At 40.6% G+C, this 19,430-nt stretch overlaps 1 protein-coding gene across 1 annotated transcript in view; it reads left to right on the top strand.

Moving 5' to 3' along the window:
- Window positions 1-19,430, top strand: part of COL19A1 (collagen type XIX alpha 1 chain) — a 1,445,738-nt gene that overhangs the window by 379,854 nt on the left and 1,046,454 nt on the right. The window contains exon 10 of the mRNA XM_073569423.1: window positions 3,762-3,815. Within this exon, the coding sequence (XP_073425524.1) occupies window positions 3,762-3,815 (54 nt within the window). The remainder of the gene's footprint in view (window positions 1-3,761; window positions 3,816-19,430) is intronic.

The raw sequence follows: 19,430 nt of genomic DNA, 5'->3' as shown, positions 1-19,430 counted from the left end.
AAATGTCAATATCTCAGTAAATTAGAAAAATTAACAAAAAACACCTGCAAAGGCTTCCCAAGCATTTAAAAAGGTCCCTTAGTCTGTTTCAGTAGGCTCCACAATCATGGGGAAGATTACTGACTTGCAAATGTCCAGAAGGCATGTGTGCCATCCATGTGTTGCACATATTTGCAAAGTATAGGTGAAGCTTTGTAATTTAATTTCTTCTTTATCTATACCAGAACAACACTACACTAATAGCACACTGAAACAAAACACTTATGACACTGGTACTGTTTTTTTCCAGTACTGATTTTACATGGACAATAGGGCCTAAGAGGCAGAGCTATATTTGTCCCATGGTTAATTCACTCACACCCCCAGTGTTAACACATACCACCTCTAATACACAATCCTGAGACTCCTATACAGTCTCAAAATGGATAAATCACTGCACACACAGTTTCTTTTTCCTAGCATTCCTCCCTCTCCAGCTAGTATGTACAGTCCTGACACTATCCTGCAGTTACAGCTGCTGACACATGTACTACACAGGCTCAGTCCATTGTGCATTGTAGGGCAGCAATGATTCATATAATTTATTTACATATTATAATGCAATCTATCACCCTGGAACATCCAGCACCATCTACTGCGACTAATGTCACATGCAGACATTCCGTATTTGGTAATATATGTTATCCAAGATCAGGAGTTGAACAACCAGAGGAAATGTATGATAGAAACAGGTCACCACTTCTGCATTTTTCACCCACTCCTGGATTTGGCTTACATATACTGAGGTAAAATACTGACCAGATACTGAATGTGTGAATGTGGCCTTAAGTCACAGTTGATAAGATTACCGTTCTGTATAAAGCCTGTTTTCTATGCTCTCCCTTCCTCCCTGTGCACATCCCCAGTCACTATAAACTTGCTGAGGATCACGACCCATGACATCACTTGTCAGAGAACACTGCAGAGCTGCCATCTGAGCTGTACAAAATGCAAACAGGAAATCTCCAAACTCTGTGCTTTGAATGGATTGTAGCAGGGAGTAAGATGCTGAAAATCACATCACCACAGTTCTGGAACATAGCAGAATTTTAACTTCAAGCAACTTATGAAGTTTCTTAATTTCCATCAGGCTTTACTATGCTTTAATATCTGGGTGCCTAGGAAACGTCTTTAAATAGCTTTGATTTCAGTACATATTGCCATTTTTATATATCCACATGGACTTTGATGCTTATCTTCATTGCTTACAACTGAGCGCTAGTAATTAGACTTACAACTGAGAATGTAGTTAGCATTCTGTAGATATGAATTATTGAGCTTGTGTATTTCTATTCTATAACTAATATATGTTACTGGAAAATGCTAAATACTCTATATAATATGTTATTATAGAGCATGCCTTTTGATTGCACTTTAATCCATCTGATCAGACAATAAGCTGTTGGTTGACTCTGTGATCAGACAGCAGTTCATCTATACTCTTCTGTGTGCACAATTATTTATGCTTGAATTTTGTCTGGGCTTCCATAATCACTGCTCTCTAATTATAGGCTACAAGTATAATCCTTTCTGTTAGCCCAACTCTTCATGCTCAAGTCTCAATTGTGGATCCACATAGAAAGAATTCATAATACTTGACTTTGAAAATGTTTAGGACTCGTGTTCACCCTTGATGTGGCTTTATATTTCACATGCAATTTTTTTATAGATTCTGAGACAATAATTGTGGATTATTAAAGGTTTACCATATAGATTCACACAGTAATATAGACTTGTGAATAGTATGTTTGTCACTGTTCAAGGTCAATGAACAGTTTCATTTAAGAATTAACATGTCAATTTTTTGGCTGAAATGGGCTTCTTTTAAGCAGATGTTGAGCAGCCTTTTGTGGGTTTAGCCTTTTCGTGGTTTAGCCATGATGTGAAAACAGAACATAGTATACTAATAAATTGGAAAATGTAATTACCCTTGTTAATCATAAATGTTAAATGATGAGTGAAGTGACTAATGACTGAAACATTTGGAAATGATTCACAGATGTAGCAATCTTTAACCGCCTGTGCACTACGTGGTACTACGCTATTTGTGCTGCATTGCCATTGTAATGCATGGTTGTGTCAAACTTCCACCACCACACGGCAGTTCGATGTGTTGGGTTGCATGCTGTTCACTACTATCCTGCAGCTTTATTTTGCAAGAACTACAAAATGCTATTGCACTGCACAGAATCTCTTCTGCATTCCACATACTGTACATTAGGGTTAATGAATATTTATAACGTAGTCATTTTTAATCTAATATTTTAAAATGGTTTTAAATTGTCACAACTTTTCTGACTCAGACTTTGATCTTATAGGACCTTTGACATAGTTCTAATACCTGTTACTTTGCCCACTTACAGGATCTGCATAGTCTGTGCAGTCCATAATGACCTCAGTTACTGCATAGTATCTAGGGAATGATTGTCATGCAATTCATTGTGATAAATTCACTCAACTCATGCCAAGCTTTGCCAGGCGTCTTTTATTACGCTGTACATACTAACAGAGTGTGTTGATTTAGTATCATATCTGCTGACAGTCATTTACCAAATGCAAAGATGTCAAGAAGGATGCTTTGGATAAAAGATCAAGTGGATGTTTTAAATATGTAACAATAGCACTAAAATGTTGGTTGTTTGCTGTCTTGATGTATTGTCACTCAGTCTTTGTTTTCTCTAGGTCATAGAATTGTCACATATAACACCTGAAAAATAAAAAAAAGTTAAAAGTTAAATAAATATACTAATAAACTCATAAGCTATACGGGATCAACTGAATAGAGGAGCTTTATCCAAACTGGTGTAAAAATATTTTCACTTTGCACAAGTTGATATTTTCATTTTAATATGCGCTAAGTATACAAAATATCATTGTGGTTTACCTTAAACTTATAAAACTTTGTTATATACCATTTATAGTTATATAGTGAAATGAAAAAACAAGGAAACTTTCCCAAGCTAACAGGAACAAGTTTGTCTTTTTCAAGGAATACATTTTCCCCAAGTTTTAGAATTTTTCGCTATTGATACTCTATACAAAATCTCTAATTAGTCTACATCTAATTAGATATCTATGTGGATAGATATTTAATTAACCATAAATATTGGAGCACCTACAGACAAAGTTTTCAACCTTTTGCTCCATTCACGTCAGACAGGGAGTCTATATATGCCAAAGTTATAAATTTAGATTGTCAGATGGAATAGTAACACATGCCTTGGGGGTTTTGCTTGTACATGTGGTAGACAGGGTATGGTTTCATTATGCCATGAGATTAAGTTTATCCATGAGCCATCCCAAATGGTTCCTTCTCCAAAAATAGTGCAGTACAGGAAGTTACGGATTATGCAATTAGACAACATTACAAAGTGAAATATACACTTGTTTCCCTCCTTCGTTTTAGAGATGGCTCCTTGCCATTAATAATCAATCATATAACTCCAGTTGAGATTTTATAATGCAACTTTTAAATAATTAAAACAAGCAAAATAGAATATTAAAGAGTAATTTTAAATGCTAATAGATTTGTGTTACTATAATATGTAAATTGGATTGTCTACAGCGGACCTTTTAATAAACCTAATGTTCTTCTCTCTCTGTCCTGTTATGTGTGGTACTTATGTGAATGCTGCTCACCATAGATTTTACAGACAGAAATGACTGCTGTGCATTGGGCTAGGTTTTTGTTAATGTGCGGCTGTCTTTATTGTATTTTGCAGGGTGAGAAAGGAAGCAAAGGTGAAAATGGTATTCCAGGAGAAATTGGGGAAAAGGTATCCATTAAAATGCTTTTATCTGATCTTCTTTAATCAAATATTTATGCAGTGTTTCTTTTCTTGAACTTTCAAAGAAAATATTTATGAAACATGACTTGCTTTAGAATGGGTTTTTTATAATGTAGCTTCTGTACAGTTTTGCTTTTATATCTTACTTGAGGAACATTTGGCGTGCTGTATAAAACTCTGTCAGTTGTACATTTTCCGTACCATTAAAATACTGTAAGTAGTGATACATTATGCATCAGTTCTTAAAAAAACAACACTCACATATAGACTTGTGGTTTCTCAGTATCTTTTTTGGTAACTGGCATACTCACAGTCTAACCCATTATTGAGGTATTCTGGTTGGCATTTTTAACAACTTTTTGGGTCAAAATGTTCCATGGCCAATTGTCACTTTTAAGTCTACAGTTAATTATTTATGCATCTGTTATGGTATTTGGTGTTTTTGTTGTATTTTCTTCAAAGCACAGCATGATCTAAAAATGGCATTTTTCTACTATGAATACACCCTTACACTCACAACTAGCAAAAACTATTTGTGGTGAATATTTTCTACAGAAAATAAGTACAGTAAGTGACACAATAGAAAATTATGCTTCATGTCATTGTGTGCCTACTATGATGCCTCGTCCTATCACTTTAGTTTCAATAATTTACTATGTAGCCATTGATGGTTCTACTTATAAATACAGTGTCAGATTGGAGTCCTGAGGGCCCACCAGTAACATTGACTCAGGGGGCTCACTGTTCATCTACATGCAAATATTACATTACCCTCATTCACAGAGTTACCTATGCTGCTATGTAACAAGCTGAGTAGTTTGTTAAATGAACAATGAGATGCTACTTTTGTCTGTACATAGGGAATCTAGTGAATTTTGCTAACTATTTCTCACATATGTTAGTGAGGTGGTGGCGCACACCTGTGCAGGGTCTCCCCTTGGAATACTCCTGTTTCCAAGTGGGTCAGTTCCAGCCTGAATGTATTATATGGGTTTTTCAAAGATTGGAGCTGTGAAGCGGGTTGTGTATTGAACAAACCCCTCTGATGCTGCTGTCAGTAGGAACAGTGACATAGAGGGGCATCATGCAGGGAGGGGGCTTCCTGCATAGTTCCATTAGCACAACGCAATGTTCTGATAGTCTCCATGGAGACCTCCAGCACCAAGATGGCGGCGGGGCCTTTCTGGGTCCTGTAGGAAAGGTGGCTTGAGAGCACTTGCTGGGAGCAGGTGCTGGCATGCCTCCTTCCTTGTCTGTCAGATGCTGATCTGATACTCTGCAGTGCAGAGTGTCAGATCAGCGATCTGATGTAATATAGTAATGTCCCATCCTGGGACAATGCAATAAAGTTAAAAAAAATTATAAAGTATAAAAATATTCTTTAAAAAATCCCTGAATAAAGAAAAAAAAGAAATACCACATTTTGCAGATTATGAGACGCACTGGATTATAAGACGCACCCCAAATTTTGAGAAGAAAAAGGAAAAAACACTTTTTTGAATAAAATTGTGTTGCCTCTTATAATTCATGTGTCTTATTGCTTACTGGGGATGGTGGCTGCGATGAAGCGGGGTCCCAGGTTCGCTGCTTGAGGAGGCAGGAGTGGTGCGTTGCTGTAGGCTGAAGGTTAGGATGAGGGGGTGTTCCGATGTGCGCTGCTGTGGGTGAAAATGGTTGTGGTACTCTGTGGTGCGGGGAGCTCAGTTGGCATTTTGTGAAAGCTTGGAGCCCCCGCACATCCAAAACTGTGATGTGGTGGCCTCCAGAAAAATAGCTGCTGGGGACAGTGCATGCTCAGATTGAGATCTTGGCAACGAGATCTCGGGTGCTGAAATCTCATCTCCCAAGATCTCAGGTGCTGACATCTCATCTCCCGAGATCTCGGTGTGAGATCTAGTTGCCGAGTTCTCAATCTGAGCATGCGCCGCCCCAGCGACCATTTTCCCGGAGGCTACTGCTTCGCAGTACTGAATATGCCGGGGGCTCTGGGCTTTCACAAAATGCTGGCAGAACCCCCCCCGCCCCACAGAGCACTGCAGCCATTTTCACCCACAGCAGCACACAACAGAACATCCCTTCATCCCAGCCTGCAGCAATGCCTCCTCCAGCAGCGACCCTGGGACCCTGCTCTATCGGGGCTGTTAATGTTTACCGCATTATAAGATGCACCTGCATTTCCCCCCCAAATTTGTGGGAAAAAATGCATCTTATAATCCAAAAAATACCATAAATATTTTTCCAATAAATGTAAATATATATACGAAAATGATAAAAAAATAAAAGTACACATATTTGGTATCACCATATCCATAACAACCCACTCTATAAAATTGTCCCACTAGTTAACCCCTTAAATGAACACCATAAAAAATAAATATAAAACAAGGCAAAAAACAATGCTTTATCATCTTATCGCCAAACAAAAAGTCCAATAAAACGCAATAAAAAATAAATAAAAATGATACCACTAAAAATGTCATCTTGTCCCGCAAAACACAAGCTCCATCATCTCTATCATCAGAAAAATAATAAAGTTATAGCTCTCAGAATAAAGTGATGCAAAAATAATTATTTTTTCTGTAAAACATTTTTTGTTGTGAAAAAGAGGCAAGTCATAAAGAACGATAAACAGTGTGTATGGAACGTATTGAGATCCCTTAAAATTTTTCACTCTTTGCTTCATTGCAACCATTTGGTAAATTCAAAAAAGGTCATCTTTTTTCTCATTAATGTACACTGTGCATTCCATCTTGACTGAAAAAAACAGAAATGTAGAAATTTTTCCAAATTTATTAAAAAATCAAAACTGAAATATCACGTGGTCATAAGTATTCACACCTTTGCTCAGACACTCATATTTAAGTCACATGCTGTCCATTTCCTTGTGATCCTCCTTGAGATGGTTCTACTCCATCATTGGAGTCCAGCTGTGTTTATTTAAACTGACAGGAGTTAATTTGTAAAGGCACACACCTGTCTACATAAGACCTCACTGCTCATAGTGCATGTCAGACCAAATGAGAATCATGAGATCAAAGGAACCTGCCAAGAACCTCAGAGACAGAATTGTGGCAAGGCACAGATCTGACCAAGGTAACAAAAGAATTTCTGTAGTACTCAAGGTTCCTGATAGCACAGTGGCCTCCATAATCCTTAAATGGAAGAAGTTTGGGACCACCAGAAGTCTTCCTAGACCTGGCCGTCCAGCCTAACTGAGCAATCGTGGGAGAAGAGCCTTGGTGAGAGAGGTAAAGAGAACCCCAATATCACTGTGGCTGAGCTCCACAGATGCAGTAGGGAGATGGGAGAAAGTTCCGCAAAGTCAACTTTAACTGCAGCCCTCGACCAGTTGGGCCTTTATGGCAGAGTGGCCCGATGGAAGCCTCTCCTCAGTGCCAGACATTTGAAAGACTGCATAGCATTTGCTAAAAAACACATGAAGGACTCCCAGCATATGAGGAATAAGGTTCTCTGGTCTAATGAGATGAAGATGGAACTTTTGCTGATAATTATAAACTGTATGTGTGGAGAAAACCAGGCATTGCTCATCACCTGCCCAGTAAAATCCCAACAGTGAAACATGGTGCTGGCAGCATCATGCTATGGGGGTGTTTTTCAGCTGCATCGACAGGATGACTGGCTGCAATTGAAGGGAACATGAATGCGGCCAAGTACATAAATATTCTGGGTGAAAACCTTTTTCAGAGTGCTCTGGACCTCAGACTTGGCCGAAGGTTCACCTTCCAACAAGACAATAACCTTAAGCACACAGCTAAAAAAGCAAAGGAGTGGCTTCAGAATAACTCCGTCAACATTCTTGACTGGCCCAGCCAGCGCCCTGACCTAAACCCAATTGAGCATCTCTGGAAAGACCTGAAAATGGCTTTCCACCAACGTTCACCATCCAACCTGAAGGAACTGGAGAGGATCTGCAAAGAAGAATGGCAGAGGATCCCCAAATCCAGGTGTGAAAAACTTGTTGCATCATTCCCAAGAAGATTCATGGCTGTACTAGCTCAAAAGGGTGCTTATACTCAATACTGAGCAAAGGGTCTGAATACTTATGACCATGTGATATTTCAGTTTTTCTTTTTTAATAAATTTGCAAAAATATCTACATTTCTGTTTTTTTTCAGTCAAGATGAGGTGCAGAGTGTACATTAATGAGAAAAACATGAACTTCTTTGAATTTACCAAATCGCTGCAATGAAACAAAGAGTGAAAAATTTAAAGGGGTCTGAATGCTTTCCGTACCTACTGTACTGTATATTGCCATCTCTTATTACAGAGTGCCCTCTCTTGTTAGGTACACCTGCATCCATTACATATAGAATTATTTAGAGCCCTGTCTTTATTACATACTGTCCTCTCTTGTTAGAAATATAATGCAATGATGACTGATCTACCATGGGAAAGCTTCTTTTCTAATGGAGGAGCTGATGGCCTGGTCGTCTGGTCACTGGTTCCTCCATCAGCAGTCATTCTCTATCTAAGAAAAGGGACTATGTAATAAAAGAGGGTGTTGTGAATAACAAGAATAAACTATGTAAGAGACAATCCTTTACATTACAGCAGAGGAAGCTATATAATAACGGACGACACCATATATAACTAAAAAGGATGTTACATAATAAAGGACGGTGTTATACATAATAAAAGAGGAAACTATGTAACTAAGGACAGCGCTATACATAATAAGTGACTACACTATATACTAAGAGACTGTGCTATATATGATAAGTGGGTACACAATATACTAAGGGACTGTGCTATAAATAATAGCGCTATATTCCTGTATCTGTGTGCGGTGTCGGTGTGCTGCGCACTTTTACAGACACATTGAGCATGTCCTATGCTGATCCTCAAAATTGGTTCAGAACAAAACATTATCAGATCTGTGATTTTCATGTACGTGTGAATGGACCTATAAAACTCTACGAGTCCGTGTGCCATCCGATAAAAAATCTGGAAGCACACGGACATTTCACACAAATGTGAGAATGCAGAATAAGGGATTTTACAGTTAACATTATTACTCCAAGTCACACAGAACAGATACAGAATAATATCTACATCCAAGCTCTTGCAACTGACGTCTCATCTGATTAAAACTTCTTTCTCCTGTTTCTTCTCTATCTGGTCAGACCTTAATGTCAAGATCTCCCAGCCATGACTCGTCTTGTCACAATGATCATCACAGCCCTGAAAATTATAAGGTCACATATATTGTACACATGCATGTGTCTTCTCCTGAATACAGATATGTACCCCCCCATTAATATACTATTAGCCAAGCACCTTTAAAAATATAAAGTGATAAGCAGCACTGTGCCCCCACTAACTATAATCTCAGACTCCCAATAATATAAATTATTCAGTCTGTGACTCTCCCCAATTAACTGTAAGGTTATGTACACACGCAATATATGCAAGGTTTAACAGTACAGGAAAAGTGAATGAGGTCCCTTAAGTCTCATGCACACATTGCTTATTTTTTTTCTTGCAGATTTGCAGCAGATTAAAATCTGCATAATGTCAATTCTTGCAACATATTTCACCCATACTAATGGGGAAAAATACGTAACAAAAGCATAGCAAAAACGATGCCAAAAAAAAAATGTGTTTTACGCAACATCCTTCTTGCCAACACATTAGGATAGGCAGCAGAATTTTTTCCTGCAAATCCTGAACATGTACTCATAGCCTTTGTCCCTGCCCTGTGTCCCCCCCATTCATTATAAGTCCTTTATAACATCATAATGAATTTGGGAGTGGGAGATGACACTATCATGTACTGAACATCTTCCACCACCTCCCAGTTTATTACAAGTCCCTGACAGCGTCTTCTCCCACCTTTCAGTTCATTATAAAGTGTCCTATGCACCATATCGTCTCCTCTAACCAATAAATTTTAAGTCACCAACAGCATCATAATGAATTGTGAGATAGGGGAGGATGCTATCAGGGCTTAGCACCCTCCTCCACTACCCAATTCATTTCACAATCATACCTTATGTCCTCCCCTCCTCCTGTTCATAAGTCCATTATAAGTACTCCATATTCCCATCCCAATCCCCCATATCCATCATTATCCTCCTCTCTCCCGTATCCCATCATTGTAACATAGTAACATAGTAACATAGTAATTAAGGTTGAAGGGAGACTTTAAGTCCATCTAGTTCAACCCATATCCTATCCTAACTTGCCCTAACATGTTGATCAAGAGGAAGGCAAAAAAAACCCATGTGGCAAACAGTAAGCTTCACATTGGGGAAAAAAATTCCTTCCCAACTCCACATACGGCAATCAGACTAGCTCCCTGGATCAACGCAACACTAAGGAAACTAGTGTTATATACCCTGTAATATTATACTTTTCAAGAAAGGCATCCAGTCCCCTCTTAAATTTTAGTAGGGATTCACTCATTATAACATCATATGGCAGAGAGTTCCATAGTCTCACTGTTCGTACAGTAAAGAATCCACGTCTGTTATTATGCTTAAACCTTCTTTCCTCCAGACGTAGAGGATGCCCCCTTGTCCCCGTCACAGGTCTAAGAGTAAAAAGATCATTAGAAAGGTCTTGGTATTGTCCCCGCATATATTTATACATTGTAATAAGATCACCCCTAAGCCTTCGATTCTCCAAACTAAATAACCCCAAGTGTAATAACCTGTCTTGGTATTACAGACCCCCCAGTTCCCTAATAACCTTGGTCGCTCTTCTCTGCACCCGCTCCAGTTCAGCTATGTCTTTCTTATACACCGGAGACCAGAACTGTACACAGTATTCTAAGTGTGGTCGCACTAGTGACTTATATAGAGGTAACATTATGTTCTCCTCCTGAGCATCTATGCCTCTTTTAATGCATCCCATTATTTTATTTGCCTTTGCAGCAGCTGCCTGACACTGGCCACTAAATGTGAGTTTGTCGTCCACCCATACACCCAGGTCTTTTTCAGTGACAGTTTTGCCCAGTGTTTTACAATTAAGCACATAATTATACATCTTGTTCGTTCTACCCAAGTGCATGACCTTACATTTATCCCTATTAAAGCTCATTTGCCATTTATCAGCCCAAGCTTCTAGTTTACATAAATCCTCCTGTAATATAAAATTGTCCTCCTTTGTATTGATTACCCTGCAGAGTTTAGTGTCATCTGCAAATATTGAAATTCTACTCTCTATGCCCCCTACAAGGTCATTAATAAATATGTTAAAAAGAAGCGGGCCCAAAACTGACCCCTGTGGTACCCCACTGCTAACCGTGACCCAATCCGAGTGTGCTCCATTAATAACCACCTTTTGTTTCCTATCCCTGAGCCAGCTCTTAACCCACCTACACATATTTTCCCCTATCCCCATTGTTCTCATTTTATGTATCAACCTTTTGTGTGGCACCGTATCAAAAGCTTTTGAAAAGTCCATGTACACCACGTCCACTGCATTCCCTTGGTCCAGTCCAGAACTTACCTCTTCATAAAAGCTTATCAGATTAGTCTGACAGGAATGGTCCCTTTTAAACCCATGTTGATATTGGGTCATAAGTTTATTCTTCTCCAGATACTCCAGTATAGTATCTCTTAGAAAACCCTCCAGGATTTTACCCACAGTTGAAGTTAAACTCACTGGCCTATAATTTCCAAGTTCAATATTTGTCCCCTTTTTGAATATTGGCACCACATTTGCTATACGCCAGTCCTGTGGTACAGATCCTGTTATTATGGAATCTTTAAAGATTAAAAATAATGGTCTATCTATGACTGTGCTTAATTCCTCCAGTACTCGGGGGTGTATCCCATCCGGGCCCGGGGATTTGTCAATTTTAGTGATTTTTAGACGGCGCCGTACTTCCTGCTGGGTTAAGCAGGTGACATTTAATGGACAATTTTTATCCCTGATCATGTTATCCGTCATGGGATTTTCTTGTGTAAACACTGTAAAAAAAAAAGTCATTTAGCATATTGGCTTTTTCCTCATCCTCCTCCACCATTTCACCCAGACTATTTTTAAGGGGACCAACATTGTCATTTTTTAGCTTCTTACTATTTATGTAGTTAAAGAATATTTTGGGATTATTTTTACTTTCTCTGGGAATGAGTCTCTCTGTCTCAATCTTTGCTGTTTTGATTTGCTTTTTACAGAATTTATTTAATCTTCTGTATTTAGTTAATGCCTCATCACTACCTACTTGCTTTAATTCTTTAAATGCTTTATTTTTTATCTCTTATTGCGCCCCTTACAGCTCTATTTAGCCATAGTGGTTTCCTCCTATTTCTAGCATGTTTATTCCCATACGGTATATATTGTGCACAGGTCCTATTCAGGATGCTAATAAGCGTCTCCCATTTTCTTTGTGTATTTTTATGTCTCAGGATATCGTCCCAGTTAATTGCACCAAGATCATCTCTCATCCGTTGGAAATTTGCTTTCCTGAAGTTTAGTGTCCTTGTAACCCCTCTACTACACATCTTATTAAAGGATACATGAAAACTTATTAATTTGTGATCACTATTACCCAAGTGACCCCCAACCCTTACATTTGATATGCGGTCTGGCCTGTTGGATAATATTAGGTCTAGCAGTGCCCCCCCTCTTGTTGGGTCCTGAACCAGTTGTGAAAGGTAATTGTCTCTCATAGTTGTCAAAAACCTATTACCTTTGCTGGAACTGCAGGTTTCAGTTCCCCAATGTATTTCAGGGTAGTTGAAGTCCCCCATAATAATGACTTCTCCTTGAGTCGCAGCTTCATCTATTTGCTTTATGAGGATATTCTCTGTTGCTTCCATTATTTTTGGAGACTTATAACAAACCCCTATCAGTAATTTATTATTTTTCCCCCCTCCCCTTATCTCTACCCACAGGGACTCTACATTTTCATTAGATTCATATATATTATCACGAAGGATGGGTTTTAAGGATGATTTTACATATAAACACACACCTCCCCCTCGCTTATTAGTACGGTCATTTCTGAACAGACTATAGCCCTGTACATTAACAGCCCTGTCATGGCTGTCGTCCAGCCATGTCTCAGATATCCCCACCATGTCATAATTATGCTCCAACAACATTAACTCCAATTCCTCCATCTTGTTGGCGAGGCTTCTGGCATTAGTATACATGCACTTTATGTATCTCTCTGTACCTCTATTCTTCCTTAAATTATTAACTGTTCTAACCCCACCCCCCATGCCACCCCCACCCCCAATTTCATTATTTGTGCCCAGGTCTCTAGCTGCACTGTCTTCCTTTCCTATAAAAGGAATACTCTCCCCCCCGTCCCTAGTTTAAACACTCCTCCAACCTTCTAGCCATTTTCTCCCCCAGCACAGCTGCACCTTCCCCATTGAGGTGCAACCCATCCCTTGCGTAGAGCCTGTAGCCAACTGAGAAGTCGGCCCAGTTCTGCAGGAACCCAAACCCCTCCTTCCTACACCAATTCCTGAGCCACTTATTAACCTCCCTAATCTCCCGTTGCCTCTCTGGCGTGGCACGTGGTACAGAAAGTATTTCCGAAAATACCACCTTGGAGGTCCTTGCTTTAAGCTTACAGCCTAATTCCCTGAAATCATCTTTAAGGACCTTCCACCTACCTCTAACTTTGTCATTTGTGCCAATGTGCACCATGACCGCTGGATCCTCACCAGCCCCTCCCAGTAATCTGTCAACCCGATCAGCGATGTGTCGGACTCGAGCGCCAGGTAGGCAGCACACCGTTCGACGATCCCTGTCTTTGTGACAGATTGCCCTATCTGTTCCTCTAATAATTGAGTCTCCCACTACCAGAACCTGTCTGGCCTGCCCTGCTCTCCTATTTCCCCCCTTGCTGGAGCAGACACTCATCCGGCTTTCAGATGACATGCCTTGCTGCAGCAGTGCTACTCCTGCTCTAACACTCCCCTCATCTGCCAACTTAGCAAACTTATTGGGGTGTGCCAGATCAGGACTAGCCTCCCTGGTGCTCTTCCCTCTACCCCGCCTTCTAACTGTCACCCAGCTAGCTGCTTCATTGTCCTGCAGCTCCAACCTAGCATCCCCCCCTCATCTATCCCATTGAGCGTCTGCTCAGTGAGCAGAAGACTCCTTTCCATATTGTCTATGGATCTCAGTGTTGCCAGCTGCACATTTAGATCCAGAATCTGGGCTTCCAAATGCACAACGTGCTCACATCTCGCACAGCAGTATGCACCCTCGACCGGCTGTTCAAGGATTTCATACATGCGACAAGACGTGCACTGGATGGCATTGGCAATAGTGGAGCACATCCTAATGGGGATTGCAAAAGACAATACAATAAGCAAAAATAAATAAAAAGTATTAATAAAATATAACAGTAATTCAGTTATACCTCCCTTGGAAACTCCCTGAATCCAAAGTCACTGAATCTCAAGTCACACACTTACCACAGTTCGCACTTACGCTCAGGTCACACTCAGCTCGTTCACACTCGCTCAGGCAGAAGATTTAAAAGTTTTTTTTTTTTTTTCCCCTTTTACCAGCAAACCACCTTGCTGCTCAATGCACTTCCAAAACGAGTTAAGCCCCAATCAGCTGCCCCTTATAAACCCTTAATTACTGTATGAACTCCCACCCTTAATTAACCCCTTGTGAATATAGTTACACCTCATGATTTAAATGCAATATAGTTAACCCTTAAAAACACAGATAGTAAAATAAGAGATTAAAGATTAGAGAGAAAAAAAAAAAATAGGTTAAACAAGCCCCCAAGCCCCCCAAAAATTGGACAGGTAGAAAGCACTCAGCAACCTACAATTCAGCAACTCACACAGGTATTTGTTATAGGTTTTCCAAACACCTCTTCACTGAATCTCAAGTCACACACTTACCACAGTTTGCACCTACGCTCAGGTCACACTCAGCTCGTTCACACTCGCTCAGGCAGAAGATTTAAAAGATTTTTATTTTTTTTTTCCCCTTTTACCAGCACACCACCTTGCTGCTCAATGCACTTCCAAAAGGAGTTAAGCCCCAACCAGCTGCCCCTTATAAACCCTTAATTACTGTATGAACTCCCACCCTTAATTAACCCCTTGTGAATATAGTTACACCTCAAGATTTAAATGCAATATAGTTAACCCTTAAAAACACAGATAGTAAAATAAGAGATTAAAGATTAGAGAAAAAAAAAAAAATAGGTTAAACAAGCCCCCAAGCCCCCCAAAAATTGGACAGGTAGAAAGCACTCAGCAACCTACAATTCAGCAACTCACACAGGTATTTGTTATAGGTTTTCCAAACACCTCTTCACTGAATCTCAAGTCACACACTTACCACAGTTCGCACTTACGCTCAGGTCACACTCAGCTCGTTCACACTCGCTCAGGCAGAAGATTTAAAATATTTTTGATTTTTTCCCCTTTTACCAGCACACCACCTTGCTGCTCAATGCACTTCCTCTCCCCAACATCCATCATAGTCCTGTCCACCACTCCCATTTTTGCCATCTCCATCACCTCCATCATTGTCCTCTCCACCACCCTAATCATTGTTCTCCCCCAACACCTCCATCACTGCCCTCTCCAACACCCCTAACATTTTTCTCCCCCACCACTCCCATCATTGTCCTCTCCCCCACCCCCATCATTGCCCTCTCCACCACCACCCCTATCATTGCCCTCTCAACCACCTCAATCATTTTTTCTCCCCCACCACCTCCATCATTTCTTTCTCTATCACCCTCATCATTGTTCTCCCCCACCAGTGACATCATTGTCCTTTCCACCACCTCCATCATTGCCTTCTCCTCCACAACCACATCATTGCCCTTTCCACCTCTATCATTGCCGTCTCCCCCACCACCCCCATTATTGCTTTTCCACCACCCCATAATTGTCTTCTCCCCAAAACCCCCATAATTGCCCTCTCCACCACCCCAATCATTTTCCTCTCCAACACCCCAATCATTGTTCTCCCACACCACTCCCATAATTGTCCTCTCCACCACCCCCATCATTGTCCTTTCCATCACCCCCATCATTGTCCTTTCCATCACCTCCATCATTGCCTTCTCCTCCACCACCCCATCATTGCTCTTTCCACCACTTCCATCATTGCCTTCTCCCCCTCTATCCCATCATTGCCCTTTCCACCACCTTCATCAATGCCTTTTCCCCCACCACCCTATCATTACCCTTACCACCACCACCATCATTGTCCCTTCTACCACCCCATCATTGCACTTTCCATCATCTCCATCATTGCTTTCTCTCAAACCATCCCATCTTTGCACATTTAACCACCTCCATCATTGCCTTCATCCCCACCACCCCATCAATGCCCTCTCCACCACCTACCCACACACAGACAGAGAGCATCACTCACCTCTCTGCATGCTCCCCGGCAGTCGCAGTGCACACACACACTCACACAAAGCACCACTCACCTCTCGGCATGCTTCCCACAGCTGCAGCATCACCATCGCCGGCAGCGTCCTCTCTTTGACACAGAAGTGCACTGAATGATGATGTCATCTAGTCGAACTGCTGTGTCAGATAGGAAGCGCGGGCAGGAAGCAGGACAGATCCTTGCATCTGCACTGCCATTTTCTCCTATAGGCAGCAAAGCTGCATGGATCGCTCCCTGCCTGCCACACATGAGAGCAATCTGGCTAGGCACCCCAGAACCTTTGGCCAGAGAAACGGTCCAGATTGCCCTTATTATTAGCCCCCCACCAGGGGCCCCCATCCACCTCTTGGCCCTGGTGCAGCTGCACCGGCTGCACATGTGGTATGTCCGCCCCTGAATTCCAAAATGTTTCTGCTCTTTTTGTTTAATCAGATGTAGCTATAAACATGTTTTTTTTATAAGGGGTGAATGAAAAAAGTTGACTTAAAGTCAACTGATAGCTGCCACAAATTTTCAGAGTCAAACATACTTGATGAAGCTCATACAGCCAGTGCCTCATACATGCTGACCGCAGATTGGGCAGCATGTATCATGTGTCAGGTTCTCTTTAAGGTGATGTTTAGGCTGGTATAAAATTCTAACTGTAATCAGTTGCATATAAGAAAACAAAGATCTTTTAAGAATTAATAAATAGACGTGCAGCTCAAGAATTGCCACATATCATTTTTTTCTCTGTAGCAAAAATATTTTATGGCTGGAGTTTCAAATGCCAGTCTTATGCTTATTAGGAGGTGCACGCCCCGTTTTGTCTGATCAGAAGATGTAGACGTCTACATTATGAGCGGAAAGAAATAGGTTTTGGCTATAATTTAAAACAATTTATAGTGTATATTATGGTATTGGGAGTGTGATGGTCAGCAGGAGGCCCCTACAAGTTTTCTTGTTTTTTAAGAAAATTGATGAGATACACATGAACTATAATTTTTTTATGCAAAAAATGTGTACAGCACTTGATAAATTCCCCCCTATGTTTCTGTACAGTTGCATATAATGATTCTAAAATATAAATTTAAAATAATATTTACATAGCCAGTACCCGTTAAAGGTTTGGACACATCTGTTCATGCAATGGTGTTCCTTGTTCTTATAGGAATATGCACATTCTAGATTTAGACTGAAGGCAAAAAATACATGAGGATATACTTATAGAATCAAGGAGTAAGGAAACATAGTATGTGTTGAACATTAGATTCCTTAAAGTACCCCTTTTATTCTGATGACAGCTTTACACACCCTTGGAATTTTCTCAAGCAGCTTCAGTAGGTAGTAACCTGTAATGGCTTCCCGTGAACATGTATACCATGGCAAGTGTTCAATAATAGAGATACTAATCTTTGGAAATTGTTTGCGGCTAGATGCAATGTGCTCCATGCACTGCTGAGTCAAATTCAGTTTTAAGCTAGAATATGTCAATAACCACTCAACAAAGTAAAGTGAAACAAAAAAACATCATTATTTTAGGATATGAGAGGCATTGAATCTAGAAAATTGCTAGAACTTTGAAGGTATCCTCAACTGCAGTTATTAAAACTATCAATCACTATTATGAAACTGGCTCTCAAGAGGAGCTGTCCAGGAAAGGTAGACCCAAAATGACCTCTGCTGAAGGAGACACATTCATCTGCATTACAAGCCTCATAAAACAAAAATTGGCAGCACCTCAGATAACAGCTCTCATAAATGATGCTCAGCTGTCAAGTAACAGATACATCTCAACATCAACTCTCCAGAGGACACTGCAAGAGGAAACGCTCTTATGGTTGAATGGTCAATACAGAGGACCGCAAACAGTACAGTTGAAATCTGTTCTGTTGTCTGTTGAATCATAATATGAGACTTTTGGTACCAAACTGCCATGTTTTTCTGAGATGCAGGAGTGATGAATGGATGGTTTCTATATGTCTAGTGCCCACTGTGAATCATAGAGAGGGAGGTGTAATAGTGTGTAGATGCTCTAGTTGTGGCACTATTATTTATATATTTCAAATTTGAGGCACACTTAACCAGCATGGCTACCATATCACCCTGCATGGCATGCCATCCTATCTGGTATACACTTAGTGATGCCATGATTTGTGTTGCAAAAGTACAAAGACTCAAAACATACTTCTTGACTATATAAGAGCTATGTGAACAAGAAGGAGAGGAATGCAATGCTGCAACAGATAACATTTCCTCCGCAATCAACTGACCTCAAGCCAAGACCTCAAACCAATTGAGTTGGATTACAAAGTGAAGGCAAAGCAGACAACAAATGCATAGTACCTCTGGAAACTCCTTTAACCCCTTTCTTACATCGGGCGTACATTTATGCTGATGGACTCCCTCCCTTTGATTTGTGCTCCAAAAGTGAGTCCACATCTTTCCCGGCACATGTTAGCTGTTTTCAATGGCTGGACCATTCAAGAATAGTCACAGAGTTGTTCTGAAGCCACTCCTTTGTTATTTTAGCTGTGTACTTAGGGTCATTGTCTTGTTGGAAGGTGAACCTTCCTCCAAGTCTGAGGTCCAGAGCACTCTGGAAGAGGTTTTCATCCAGGATATCTCTGTACTTGGCCACATTCATGTTTTCTTCAATTACAGCCAGTCGTCCTGTCCCTGCAGCTGAAAAACACCCCCATAGCATGATGCTGCCATCACCATGTTTCACTGTTGGGATGGTATTGGTCAGGTGATGACCAGTGTCTGGTTTTATCCACACATACTGCTTAGGCTGGGGTCACACTGAGCTATAGCAGTCCATTGAACGGACTGCGTTACACCGCATTATAACGCGGTGTAACGCAGTCCATTAATGCCACCATAGACCCCCATTATGTGGCGCATCGTGACGTATGCTGTACAGCAGCATACATTCCCAACATGCCGTTATTCACTGATGGAGCCACGGACACAGCCTGCAGCATCAGAGGCTCCATCACCGCTAGCACTGATGGAGCATCAGCGCTAGCAGTATAGCATAACGCATATCGCATTATGCTATAGCGCTAACACAGCCCATCAGCGCTATGCGTTGAATGGGTTGTGTTAATGCTATGTGAACCCGGCCTTAGAATTATCACCAAAAAGTTCTATCTTCGTCTCATCAGACTAGAGAAACTTATTTATCATATCATATCATTCTGGGAGTCCTTCATTTTTTTTTAGCAAACACTATGCAGGCTTTCATATATC

Source organism: Dendrobates tinctorius, unplaced genomic scaffold (genome assembly GCF_039654945.1).
Source record: "Dendrobates tinctorius isolate UK_male_01 unplaced genomic scaffold, ASM3965494v1 ptg000024l, whole genome shotgun sequence".
Taxonomy (NCBI): Eukaryota; Metazoa; Chordata; class Amphibia; order Anura; family Dendrobatidae; genus Dendrobates; species Dendrobates tinctorius.
This window is presented reverse-complemented; position numbering and strand designations above follow the sequence as displayed.